We start from the raw sequence: 14,516 nt of genomic DNA on the forward strand, positions 1-14,516 counted from the left end.
TGAAGTAATGTCTCTCAGTGGGGCCGACTTTTAAAAGTCCTGATTTTGCGCTCCATTGCTCCTCCGCTTGCCTGGAGTTGGCCCCTCCCCCGCGGTCTATAGTCCCGTCGCTTTGGATTCACTTCTCCGCCGGTCCTACCTTTCAGAAAGTGATGGATTTTCTGTTTCTAGAATTGTTGGTCTTCTCTTCGATTTTCCATTGGATTTCTAGGTGTTCGCAATGGTTAGATAAGCTATCTAGCTGATCTCCTGGTACCTGATGTCGTCTCATCTTGCTACTTCTCCGCCATCTTGACTCCTCTCCCTCTTTCATTATTTATATTGCAGTTCTTTCTTGATTGATATTACCACATCAGTTATTGTGGGGTTCTCCTCCCCTGCCCTAGCTTGAAGAGGAGAAAACGGAAAAAACACATCCTGAAGCTGAAATTCTCCATCTGAAACTCTGGATTGTTCCTTTTATCATTACATAAGTGATTTTGTATTAACTTCGGAATATAACTTAATAATTTTCCCATTTTTAATAGTAAGACAGTGGGATGTAAAATAATGGAACTCTTTAGTTCACTATTTTTTTTTAAAGAATTTTTTTATTTAATTAATATAGATACACCAGCAAGAGAGGGAATAGAAGCAGGAGTGGGAGAGGTAGAAGCAGGGTTCCCTTGGAACAGGAAGCTTGATGTGGGGCTTTATCCCAGAACCCTGGGATCATGACCTGAGCCGAAGGCAGATGCTTAACGACTGGACCACCCAGGCACCCCAGTTCACTATATTAATACGGTTACAGGGTGCTACAGTCAATTACTGAAATAAGAGCTTATTACAGATTCCTGACAAAACAATAATCTCTGATTAATAAAGATGTATATTTTCATTAATAAGCATTTACAGTTTAACAAATTACATGTAAACACATTATTTTCAGTGGTTAAAGTGGGATACTAAATTTTCACATTTTGCAGATTGAAGGAACTTTGCAGTTTAACTCTTTCTGTTTTGAAGAGAGATAGAGTTTAAACTCCTTTAATATTCAGAAACTACATGAAATTGTTCTAGTGGGATTTTTTTTTTTTTATTGTTACTTGATTTCTCTAGAATAACACTGATTATTAGTAGTAATAGCAGACATATTGTTCATGGTTTTATTTGTAACACTGTTTATAATGAGTTTTTCATAACATTCTATTATAAATTAAAGAACCAGATTTTCAGCTTTCTGTAAGATTCTTTATTTATTAGGATATTATCTAATGAATACTTGATCCAGAATCCTTGATTCTGTTTATGAATTTTGTGTGAGCCATACATCTATAATGATTTTTTGGGTTTTTTTGCCCTTCATCTAGTTTTATTAACAAAGGTTGTATCAGGTACATAGAAAAACGTCCAAAGGCTTATATTTTTTTTCTAGATATTGGAATTGTTTAAATCCTTTTCAACTTCTTTTTCGAGTGTTTGCTTAAAAATTAAATTTCAGACCTCTTTGGTGCTGTGGTTATTTTTTGGCATATTAGCCTACTTCCCATTTCTTATGTGATCACTTTTTTTTTAATGTTTTCTGCCTTTATTTTTCTTATTGGTTATCTTATTAGTAATCATTTTGTAATTTTTCTGCTTTTAGTTTTTATCATACATGATTTCATTTTAATTCTGTTTTTAGCTTTGTAAGTTACATGTTGCAAATTTCATATTTAGTTTCTTTAATAACAAATTTGTAAGTTTGTTTGTACCATGTAGGTCTATACCAAATTCCAGCAAGAGTGTTGGAGGGAGTGTTCCCCACACCACCACCACCATGCAGTTCTCAGACACTAGCTGGATGTCCTATCATTCACATGAATTCTGACATTGTTTACCTGGAGATAGCATCAATTCTGTAGGTTAAGGGTTTAGTCCTACAAAACTATCCCCTGCCGTAACCACTTCAGGTGCCAGTCACAGGTCAAGGTTGTCATCTGTTCTTCTGACCAACCTGCTGTAGATCAGAGGTTCCAATGATCCCCTCCTTTAGAGTGGCTCACAAAATGCAGAGAATTCTTTTACTTACTAGATTACCAGTTTATTATAAAAGGGTATAACTCAGGAACAGCCAGATGGGCGAGATGCATAGAGCAAAGAATATTGGAAGGGGTATAGAATTAAATGTCTTCTCTGAGCATGCTACTCCATGTGTTCACCAACCCAGAAATTCTTTGAAATTTGTGCTTTTGGGACTTTTGTGGAAGCTTTGTCACACAGGCATGATCTGTCATCATTTTCATGTCCAGTTCTTCTCCCTTCTCAAGAGAATTGGATTGGGGCTGAAAATTCCAAGCTTCTAATCTTGGTTTAGTCTTTCAATAAACAGTGCTTATCCAGGACCTATCCAAGAGTTTCCTCTTGAGACCAAAAGACACTCCTACCAACCTGGAAATTATAAGGGTTTCAGTAGCCCTGTGTAGAAACCAGAATCAGAGAGAGAAAATATTTGAACAGAAAATGCTTCTGGTGCTCTTAACACTGAGGAAATTACAAGTGTTTCAGGAGTAATAGGTGCCAGGAACCAGGGCTCAAGAATAATATATATTGTTGATTCCCTCATAAATATCCCAAGTTTTCATCTACATTTTTCTTGGTCCCATTCTCTAGATTTGGTGATTATTTTTTTTTCTTTAGAGAAAATTTACAGTATTTATGATCAATTCTCAACATTAATAATTGGGTTATTAGTACTGTTAGTGTTTTTTTATATATATATAATTTTTAAAACAGGATGTATTTGTTACTTCTTGCTATGTAGAAAATTATTCCAGAACAGTTGCAATCAGTTGTGATTTAAAACAACAAGCATGCATTTTCTCACAGGGTTTCTGTGGGTCATGAATTTAGGAGCAGCTTGGTAGTTCGTGGTTCTCCAGCTCACAAAAGGTTACAGGCAAGATGTTAGTTGGGTTGCAGTCACCTGAAAACTTGACAGGAGCTGGAGAATCTGCATCTAAACTAGTTTGCTTATGTGGTTGGCAAGTTACTACTGACTCTTGGTAAGAGGCCTCGGTTCCTAACCACATGAACTTCTTCACAGAGTTGCCTGACTATCCTCATTACATGGTAGGTGGGTTCCCTCAGAGCAGGAGGTCTAAGTGAAATCAAGGCGTATCTCCTCAGAAGTCACACTCCATTGCTTTCACAATATTCTCTGTTTACACTGGTCAGCTCTATAATGTGGTAGAAGATTATTAAAAGATACGAATACTAGAAGGTTAAGAAACACTGAGAGCCATTTTGGAGGCTATTTAAAATAAAGTGGGATTACCAAGTTTTCTTTCAGGGTATAAGGAAAACCTTGCATTTTGAGTATGAGACCCCTTTTTATTAGTGCCAGAAAGTTATCTGGGGTACCATTTCCCTTCTCAGGTCTCAGTGCCTATTCCAAGTATCTTCAGAAGAAGCTGCCACTTTATGTAGAGAACTGTAGTTGTGGCCTTCAGTTGGGATAAATGGAACTGCTGCTGAATATCCCAAATTAGAGATTGGTAAAGTCCTTTATCATTCATTTTCCTCATCTCTTTTATGATTGTTGTCCTACTACTTTAGATCTTATGGTTATTCTGGAGTTCTGAGAAAACTTGGATGTTACAGAAATCTTTTAGAAATAGTGGGTTATAATGTCCTTTGTGTAGCCAGTGTACTTTATATCTTAGAGTTTTTCAATGTTTTGGTTATCTCATCTTTTTAGTTTTCCTGATGGCATAGATTTGTTCTTTTCATTGTTTTTTTCTGTAACATTGGTGACATTTTTGAAGGAAGTCAAGGTAAACTGATGTGCTCAGTCACCTTTCTTGTAAGAATTAGGAAATTAATTGGTCGAATGTATTTGAACTTTTTTCAGGTAGAAGAATGAGTTAGTTCTCCCTGTAGCCAGTTAATAGGACTGGTGCTTTTGTTTATTTTGGGGAGTTTTGTTTCAGTGAGGGTGGTTTTATTGTTGTTTTCCTTACTTTAGTTGTTAGAGAATAGCAGTTTTTTCAGAACAGAGCATGGTGTTTACATAAGAGCTGTATAAAGAGAATGGTGTTTACATAAGAGCTGTGTAAAGAATGACATCAGTATAGGTAACAGTATATTTGAACCTGTCTGTTCACAATTGATCATAAGTTAACCTTGGTCGGATTGGGGTGGTTTGCAGAGAAGGGTAGGTATATTGCACCTGAGTACTTAACCTGAATCTGACTGTAATTGGATCTGCGACTAATTTTGTGTCTCAGTGTTTTTATATGTGAAAATGAAGGAGTTAAGTTTGATGATGTAAAAATAAGTGAGTCTATAACTTTAATAAAGACACTTGATGAATAGCTATTTTGCAGTACAAGGAATAATGTAAGTTACTGAAAATTCTGGTTTGGAGTCTCAAAAAAATTAAGTTTTCCTATGTATTGTATAATACTGTATAAGAAAAAATTCAAAGCTGTCTTTTTATAACAAAAAATATATATAAATATGTATACGTTATATATATGTTTTTGGCAATCTCTCCCTTTTAAAAAAATCCAGCTCTTTGTAGAGATCTTATTACAGTATAAATGTTTGAACTGAGATTTTTCAACTGTCACGGCAAAGTTATCTAAGCATGTTGATGGGGAGGTAAGGGGTATTTATGCATTAGTATTATTAGACACAATGGGAGAATATAATCTCAGGCCTAGTACTCAGATTGTAATGATTTGGTCTTCTTATGTTTTCTGCATAAGTTGAAGAGTCTCATTAGAAACAACAAACTGTTCTTAAAGTTTTTAGGGTAAATTACGAGATTTCAGGTTTATATGGGATAATTTCTAAAAATTCTCAAATGGTTTCTTTCTAAGGCAGTATTTTCAGTTTTTTTCCTTCTAAAAGTAGTTTAATTAATGTTTGCTAATTGATATATTGGGGTTGTAGCATATAATATTTACATTTATATGAATTCAACTGTGAGCATGTCCAGGGGAAAAAATTAAATAGTGGGAAGGAGTCTATTCATTATTATTCTTAAATAAACATATGCCCTGGAGTAACTTTATGAGTATAAAGTATACTCATATATTAAAAAAAAAAAAAAAAAAATACGTGCTCTCTTCTTACTCACTGACTTTAGTGCCCAGGTCTTAAATATTGGGTCCTATGTATTATACCTTCATCCATCCAAAAAAAAAAAAAAAATGCTGTTTTCATTGATTCACATCTTTGTTGCCTTTATATTGTTTATTCATCCAAGTAAACACATGAGCTTTGAATCACAGCCTTCATTCCTCTTCCTGTTCAGCATATTTCTAGTCAAATTCCATGTGCTCAGAGACTACAGAGTACTGTTGGCTAGTACAACATTTAAGATGTAGTTATGAGATAAATCAGTGCCAGTGAAAAGATACAAAACATTTCAAAAGATAAAAGGATTTCTAGATTATTTGCAAATGTGTGTTGAGAAATGAATATATTTTAAATGTGTATTTTAAAGAAGTTCTCTCAATATTTTTTATTGTTTTACACTAATACAAAATTGATACTTACGGACTACATCATGGGATGTTTCATGGTCAGTAGTTACAGATCTTGTAGTAACTTATAAATAAGTGCCTTTTTTTACCTGAAGATTTTGTGTCATTAACGATTTTCCTATTGATACTGTTTATTTTGTTGACATTGATCCACTATTGTTAACTAAAAACAACTCTGTGGGCATATTCATTAATGTTGGGATTCTAATAGGTACTTTACAAAGTAAATACATTTACTAAGAGATGTATATTTGTATATATCCGTGCACATATATGTATGTACATATGTGTGTATATATAAGCATATGTGTGTGGGTATGGCTCCACGTATATATGTGGTTCCAAATCGCTATGTAGTATTGAAAACTAAGATGTAAGAGACAACATGACTTTTTTGGAGAATTACAAACTTTTTAGTATGAATTATTTGGTCAGTTTTGAGTATTAGACATTACAAATTTTATAAAATATTAGATATTATAAAATAACAATGAAGAAAATAGCGTGTCATTATATAATTGGACTAAAGATGCTTAAACTTTGGATTCATTGGATCTGAGTGAGTTTCTAAGTAAATTGTGTCCCTTCTATATTCACTGGGAACAAACGGAGAGAAAAAAAGATTTTTATACAGTTGTTGGGAGTTACTAGGTACTCCACTGTGGACAAGTTTATCTAGCACTCATGTAAAAAAAGCAATTACTTGGGATTACTCTTCAACTCTGGGGAGCTCAAGGAAGCATCTCACCAGATACTCGGCCCCAACTTGACTTAACTAAAGCCACATAATTTTATAGACAACATTCCCACCTAATCTTTTTAGGAAGTACTAAGAATATGTTTGCTATAAACCCAGAATTTATACCTGTTTTGTCCCTTATTTGTCCCACCTTCAGCCTTTTAATTCCATTTTAATCTTTCTCTTGCTACAAACACTCCAGCTGACAAGAGATAAATGTGGAAACTAATTCTAGCTGACTGAAAAACAGCTTAAATATATTCTTACCTCAGTTTCATTTCAAAGAATAATAACAAAACGTGGAAACCACCCACAGATTTGTCCTAAAATATCTTTCGTTTTACATTTTGACTGTTTATCCAATCATCATCATTTTTGTAACTGAAGAGAGGCAAAGTTCTAATGTTTTGTCCATTCTTACTGTTCTTCAAAAAATGTCAGCCATACTGAGTTAGACATTAAGTAAATAGTAGTAGAATTTGTATTTTTGCTTTTACCTACTTTAAACAAAGGCATATGATATATAGTATATATATTTTTAATTATTACTATGTTATATTAGTCACCGTACAGTACATCATTAGTTTTTGATGTAGTGTTCCATGATTCATTGTTTGCATGTATCACCCAGTACTCCATGCAACACGTGCCCTCCTTAATAGCAGTCTCTGGGCTAACCTATCATCCCTCCATCCCCCTCCCCCCTAAAACCCTTAGTTTGTTTCCCAGAGTTCATAGTCTCTCATGGTTCATCTTCCCCTATATATTCTTTTCTTTAGTCATCAGAGGGAGATCTTTTTTTATTTTACCAAAAGTTCTTGTCATGAAGTCATACTCCTCTGTGCTGGAACTTTAGGGTTTTGTCCAAAAGAGGGCTTTTGAAAAAATAATGATAATTTGTATGTTCTTCATTTTCAATCTCATCCACCAGTTTTACACAAATTTTGGAGGAATTCTATTAGTAAATTTCATCTTTTCTCATGTAAATTACTAGTTTTCCAAACTGATTGGAAAGTTGTTTTTATATTTTTAACAAATGGACATAATAAAGCCTATTTATGTTTTTTATAGGAATATATGTTATAAAGTCCTCTTTGTAAGTTTTAAGTGCCTACACATGAGAATTTTTCATAGGTAACACATCATTTTCAACACAAAATTAGAGATAAAAACGTTTTCAAAAATGCTCTCTCCCTAGCACAAGTTTCTTTCAAAAATTAGTTTCTTCCCTACCTTTATTTTAAAGTTCTACATAGAGAATTTTTGTTCTTTCTTCTTTCTTTCTTTCTTTGCTAAGCAATATGCTTTGGACAGGCGGCCACTTTTCACTCCAGGAAGAATCCACAATTTTTTGGAATGTCTGAATTATTTCACTTTCTTTTAAAACGTCATAATGCCTTTAAGTTCAAGGTAGCTAAATTCATTAATTCCACCCAACTGGGCCCATAGGCCTGTGTTGTATAGTAATAAGCTGAACATGAATAAACATGTGATGGTGCCACTTGTAACCCCTTTTGTTTACTTACCTCCCACTCTTTCCTTAGGGCTCCCAGGTTGCTATTAGTGACATGACTTGACTTGCTAATGGAGAGATCACATGAAGATACTAATGTCAATTTATATGTTAAATATTATCTAAGTTTAATGTAATTCTTATTTTTTAGGTAAATATTTTAAGTAAATGCCTTGAAATGCTTGTTTTACCTGAGAGGATTATTTTGCACCAGCTAGTTTGGAGCTTGTTCATCTGTATGTAGGGCAGGAAAAATTCTTTGTTGTAACTTTGACCTACTTGGACAACTTCAAGTAAATAAGACCTATTCTCACCTGTTTTCTCTTGTAAATGCTTTCTTTTCGTTTCTTTGGTTTATAGTTTCTGTTCATATTACTATTTATAGGCTTCATTAATTTTTTTTCTTCTTACATTGTCACCTTGCAGACTCTTCCCTTGAAATCGAAGTGTTGGTCCTTGAACAACATGAGGATTGGGACATACTTTTTTTGGTATGTCTTGATATTTTCTACTTAAAAACTGTCATTTGAAACTAATAATTTAGTAGCTCTGGAAGTCACATTTTCCCATTCTGCAGGGTTTGTTGCTTTTTTGTCTTGGTTTATTATTTTACTTTTTTAATTGTTGTAGTCTGTCTCTATGCCAAAGATCAGCCTGAGGTATAAAATTAAAGCCTCTCAGGTGTATGTGAGCCTGTACCTTGCCCTGGGCGTGCATCATGACTTTTTAATTCCCCTCATTTTATGCAGTTTCTTTTGAATATCCTAATCTGTAATCTCTGGCTCCCAAAAAGAGGAAGAGTAATGGCACCTAGGTGGCTTAGTCGGTTAATTGGCAGACTCTTAGGCTCAGGTAATGATCTCAGGGCTGTGAGATCAAGCCCCATGTAGGATTCAGCACTGGGCTCAGTGCTCTGTGTGGAACCTTCATAAGATTCTTTCTCCCTATGACATCTTCACCCCCCGACCTCCTCACCCCTACCCCTGCACGCCCAGAAGCACATTATCTCAAAAAAAAGAAAAAAGAAAATAAAAGAAAAGGAACAAAAAAATGAAGAGTAAATGAAGGGAGGGAAAAGGGGCATTGGCCTTTTAAATCCCATGAAAGTTATGTCTCAGAAGGAAGAGGGACTTCAACAATAAGAGGAAATGGACTCATATAGCAGCAATGGCCACGGTCGCCAAACTGTGGAAAGAACCAAGATGCCCTTCAACGGACGAATGGATAAGGAAGATGTGGTCCATATACACTATGGAGTATTATGCCTCTATCAGAAAGGATGAATACCCAGCTTTTGTAGCAACATGGACGGGACTGGAAGAGATTATGCTGAGTGAAATAAGTCAAGCAGAGAAAGTCAATTATCATATGGTTTCACTTATTTGTGGAGCATAACAAATAACATGGAGGACATGGGGAGATGGAGAGGAGAAGGGAGCTGAGGGAAATTGGAAGGGGAGGTGAACCATGAGAGACTATGGACCCTGAAAAACAACCTGAGGGTTTTGAAGGGGTGGGGGGTGGGAGGTTGGGGGAACCAGGTGGTGGATATTGGGGAGGGCACGTATTGCATGGAGCACTGGGTGTGGTGCAAAAACAATGAATACTGTTATGCTGAAAAGAAATTTAAAAAAAAAACACTCAAAAAAAAAAAAAGGAAATGGACTAACAATGGCAACCTGTCTGTTAATGTTTCTCTGAGATAAGAAGCCACAATCAGCACAAATCCTTGATATTTGGATCCTGTAGGATCTCTTTTACCCATTCTGTCACCACAAGCTGTGTGCAAGATCCTCCAGTAACAGGTTGATAGCTGCCTCCCATTGGACATGGTAGTGGGGGATGGGTGCTGCTACTGAGCAAAGAGCTGAAAATAACCAAAATTAATGGCAGTTTGATTTCCAAGCCTTCCTCTGGATATTACAAACTTTAAAGAGACTCTAGAGTTCCGAAATAGTTATATCACATTCTGTCCTGTACAATTGCTTTCTAATGGAGATAGATTCGTGGTGCTTCCTACTTTCCATAATCCATCTTCCCGTAATCCCTCTAGGACATTTCTTTTTTAATTATTTGTTTGTTTTACTAGATATTGCAAGGACAGGGATTATCTGATTTCCTTTTGCTCAGTGATTCTTATCCACACGACTCCTTACCAACTTTCCAAAGTTCATATGATAAACATGTATTGCTTTCTAATCTTAAAAAAAGTTTATTATTTTAAAAATACGGATGTTTATTAACATAAATTGTACAGGTACACATTTGGATTGTTACTCTTGCACATCTGGGATACTGACAGTTTTCTTTCAGAATGCATTCATCTGGTATTTTTATTCCCTTAAAGAAAAGTCCAGTGATAATTTTGATGGCTCCTTTGGCGTTTACAGGGTGTTTTGGTGTTTTTTCACACCACTTCAGACTAACAGAACACTGCATTGGGTATCACTAAAAGCAACACCTGCTGCTTATATGTAAGTTGTGTGATCTTGGCAGGTTTTTTAAAAATCTCTGCCTAATTTCTACTCTTATAAAAAGTAGCCTATGCGTTCTTTGAAGCCCTTTTCTTTACTAAATCCGTGAGTTTATCCCTTGTTTTATACTTCTACTGCCTTTTCTATTTATATCTTTTCTTTTTTATATTCATATATCTTATTTCCAGCCAGACTTTAAGCTTTTGATGATAGAAGCCAACTTTAATATTCATCTTTCCCATAGTGGTTTTCCCAAGGCCTTGTAATGAATACTGATTCACTAAATAGTTTGTTTAGTTGGGCATCTGGGTGGCTTAGTTGGTTAAGGGACTGCCTTCAGCTCAGGTCATGATCCTGGAGTCCTGGGATCGAGTGCCGCATCAGGCTCTTTGCTCAGCAGGGAGTCTGCTTCTCCCTTTGACCCTCCCCATCTCCTGCTCATGCTCTCTCTCTCTCTCAAATAAATAAAAATCTTTAAAAAAATAATAATTTGTTTAATTGAGTTGATTGAGAATCTTTGTTATCAGCTTTGTGCTCCTTGGTTTTCTCACTATCATACAAGGAGGCATTTCTACATTTATTTTATATAAATAAATATTTAATCTTTTTATAGATTGCATTTATCTTCTTTTTTATTTGTAATGTCATTCCTAGTAACAGTTAGTGTATAATGTGCTGAAACTATTCCTTTAAAAACAATGTCTGGAAACTGAAGCCATAAACTCATTTATATGTATACATAGACACACACATATATATGTCATCCATACACATAGATGTATGGAAATTCACACATATACACATGGAAATTGGAAAATATTCCAAATATATGTTGTATACCTGTCATTAATTTATTGGGCCAAGTAAGTCATGAAATATTATCACCATATAATATCACCAAAAAATTTATATCTAGTTTACACAGCTGACAAGTTGAGTGCCTAAAATTTGTGGCATGAAAGGACTTACAAATGATTTAAAACAACAGTATTATTTTGGTGAAGCTGTATGTTTTTTACTTTAAAATAATTATTAATTCAATAATTTATTGAGCAGTTTATTCTCAGGCGTAGGGGGTGGTTATCCAAAGCAAGTATCAGGGTGCCTGGTTGGCTCATTTGGTTAAGTGTCTGCCTTCAGCTCAGGTCATGATCCCAGGGTCCTGCTTCTCCCTCTCCCTCTGGCCCCCTAGTCATGCTTGCCTGTGCTCTCTGTGTTTCTGTAGTGCTTTCTCTCACAAATAAATAAGTAAAAATCTTAAAAAAAAAAAAAAAAACCAGTGTCATAATCTCTGCCTTTGTAAGATTTGATAATTCTAGATTCTTTAGGACAGTGATATTCAAAATCAGGTTTTATCTTATAATGTAGATGTTGTCTGCTGTTGCTAATCAGCTAGCTGAGAGATACTTTGTCAGTAGTCTAGACTTAAAACAGTACCTGACTTTTTGTTCAGGTTAGTGGTATATATGTACATATATACACACACATACCACTATACATTATACAGGTGTGTATGTGTGTGTATAATATATATGTATACATTATATGCGTGTGTGTGTATAAATATAGATATATAAAATGGAATATTACTCAGCCACAAAAAGAACAAGATCTTGTTATTTGCCACAGCATATATAGACCTAGAGGGCTTTATAGTAAGTGAAATCCAAGAAAGAAAAATACCAAATGGTTTCACTTATATGTAGAATCAAAAACAAAACAAAACAAATGAATAAAAACAACAACAACAAACAGAAACAGACCAAGAAATACAGAAAAACTGATGGTTGCCACAAGGAAAGGGTGTGGGAAGATGGACAAAATGGGTGAAGGGGAGTAGAAGGTATAGGCTTCTAGTTGCAGAATGTGTAAGTCACAGAGGTGAAAGGTACAGCATAGAGAGTATAGTCAGTGCTATGGTAATAGTGTATGGTGACAGGTGGTAGCTACACTTGTGAGCAGAGCATAGTGTATAAACTTATTAAATCATTATGTTTTACACTTGGAACTAATGTAATATAATGTACCAACCATAGTTCAATTAAAAAAAAATCTGATTTGAGGGGCTGTCCTAGGAGTCTATTCACGTTGATTGTCCCTGGATGGTTTGGTGTTTTGTTAGTCTGAAAGACAGTGATTAGAACCAGCCTAAGGTGAAGAGGTTAAGTTGGCTGTACATACCTAAGTTGGCTGTACATACCAGATAGATTTTTGTTTACCATCCCTAGGGTGGGGAAACACTTGACACCTGGTTGGATATTGAGCTCTATTTGGAAATACATTATTAGTGTCATTTGTTTCTTTTCTAGTTATTTTTTTTACAATTTAAGAGATTTTTCTAAATAATCACTTTTATTGTTAGCTAGAGTTAGTTTAAAATATATGATATAGGCACACCTAGGTGCCTCAATGGGTTAAGTGTCTGCCTTTGGCTCAGGTCATGATCCAGGGTCCTGTGATTGAGCCCCATGTGGGGCTCTCTGCTCAGCAGGGACTCTGCCTCTCACTCTCACTCTCCTCTGTGCTTGCTCTCTCTTTTTGTCTCTCTCTCAAATAAATTATAAAATAAAATATATAAGGTAGAGACAATGAAGAATATAGATGGAGGTTCTGAGTGAGGTTTGGAGTTATGAAGTCACTATGAGAAAACAGGAGCTCTAAGTGGTTGAAATCTCAGGAGCAGTAAAGGACATGCTTCATAAAATTTAGGAATTAATCAACATGTAGTTTTTAGAAAGCATAGAAATGGGTGATTATTGTGATAAATAAGCCACCTCATTTGGTAAGTGAAAACTGAATGTACACATGATTGTGTCTTAAATTCATTCATTTAGTTATCCTGCTTTGGTTAACATCTTCTTAAGAAGCCTAAAATTCCAAATATAAGTATGCTAAGTAGTGGTCAATGAATATATTTTAGTACTTCACCTTTTAACATTTCTTCTTCAATTATAAGAATGTGAGTTGTAGAATTCATTGAAAATGTATGAACAGGCAGCTTCATGTGCCATATATCTATAATTCCTGTCATTTTTGTCTTTTGCAACACAGAAACAAATTTTCAATGGCCAGTACCTTTCTGCTTTACAATTTGGAAGTACTCTAGAATTGATGTAGTGAGAATCTTCCCACCCTATATGTGTATCTTTATGTGTCTCTTGTAACTCAGCAGAATGACCTAAGGCAGAAAAGTCAGAACCGTATTGCGACTCATTTGAGCCAGTAGTGTAGAACTGTGGTTCCTGAGACCTGGTAGTACAGCAGGTCAATCAGAGAACATTCTGTAGATCCCAGATTTATGACTAAGACACAGAAATAATATTTTAGAAGAATTTTCCCAGGCGATTATGATATTTGGGAAACTTACATTGAGTAAAGCAAATAATCAGTTTCTTTGTGTGTGTTTCTAATTATAGTTTAATGTTACCCTTGTGTCCAAAATTTCATCAATGCCAGCAGATTTTCCTTTTCCTTTTCAAATAAAAAGTTTAGCGATTTGTGAGCTTGTACTCTTTATGAGGAAGAATGCTTTCATTGGGCCTACCATGTTTCATTGGATGTACCACATTAAAGATAAGTCACTGGATGCAGTGGGTTGTAAGAAATTATACAGCAGAATCTCATCATAGGTGAATTGAAATCTAACTGCCCTAAGTTTGACTCCACTGTACTACATAGTTCTGAAGAATGTTAACAGTGTAATTAGAGAGGAGAATAATGATTAACATTTAGATATTTATTTTTATTTTTTTTTAAAGATTTTATTTATTTATTTGACAGGGAGAGATCACAAGTAGGCAGAGAGGCAGGCAGAGAGAGAAGGGGAAGCAGGCTTCCTGCTGAGCAGAAAGCCCAATGTGGGGCTTGTTCCCAGGACCTTGGGACCATGACCCGAGCTGAAGGCAGAGGCTTTAACCCACTGAGCCACCCAGGTGCCCCGAGCCAGCTGATTTTTAAAGTCCCAGGGAGACACTTAATCAACTGAGCCACCCAAGCCTGTGCATTTTGTTTTTTTACTTTAAAAAAATTTTTAAGGGGCACCTTATATAGGTTTTATAAAAAGAACTCTTTTGTCATTTACCAGGAACTCTATAGGCATGTTTTATGACACAAATCCAGTTTTTTTCCAACTCTGCATATTAGAGTAATAATTTATAGCAGAAGGAGTTTCTACACCTTTAAATTCAGGTCTGTTGACCTGGGATTTATTATTTTTTTTAATGTGCGTTCATCCATTTTGCTCATGTCTTTCTAAATACTACGTGTTCTTTACCACC

The 14,516-nt window shown here is 35.2% G+C and overlaps 1 protein-coding gene across 4 annotated transcripts in view; it reads left to right on the forward strand.

Moving 5' to 3' along the window:
* The window catches only part of LOC111145952 (origin recognition complex subunit 4), a 96,505-nt gene that overhangs the window by 23,664 nt on the left and 58,325 nt on the right, over positions 1 to 14,516 (forward strand). Inside the window, exon 2 of one of the 4 annotated variants that reach the window (XM_022501284.1) lies at positions 8,192 to 8,256. The exons of 2 other annotated variants lie outside the window; for them this stretch is intronic. Coding sequence is in view for 1 of the 2 variants with exons in the window: in XM_022501276.1 (XP_022356984.1) it covers positions 5,542 to 5,551 (10 nt within the window). In the remaining variant the exon portion in view is untranslated. Of the gene's footprint in view, positions 1 to 5,509; positions 5,552 to 8,191; positions 8,257 to 14,516 lie in introns of those variants that run through there. One more of the 4 variants, XM_022501276.1, reaches the window with a different exon arrangement.

The sequence above is a fragment of the Enhydra lutris genome, unplaced genomic scaffold (genome assembly GCF_002288905.1).
Source record: "Enhydra lutris kenyoni isolate GAN:26980312 unplaced genomic scaffold, ASM228890v2 scaffoldscaffold1, whole genome shotgun sequence".
In the NCBI taxonomy this organism is placed as follows: domain Eukaryota; kingdom Metazoa; phylum Chordata; class Mammalia; order Carnivora; family Mustelidae; genus Enhydra; species Enhydra lutris.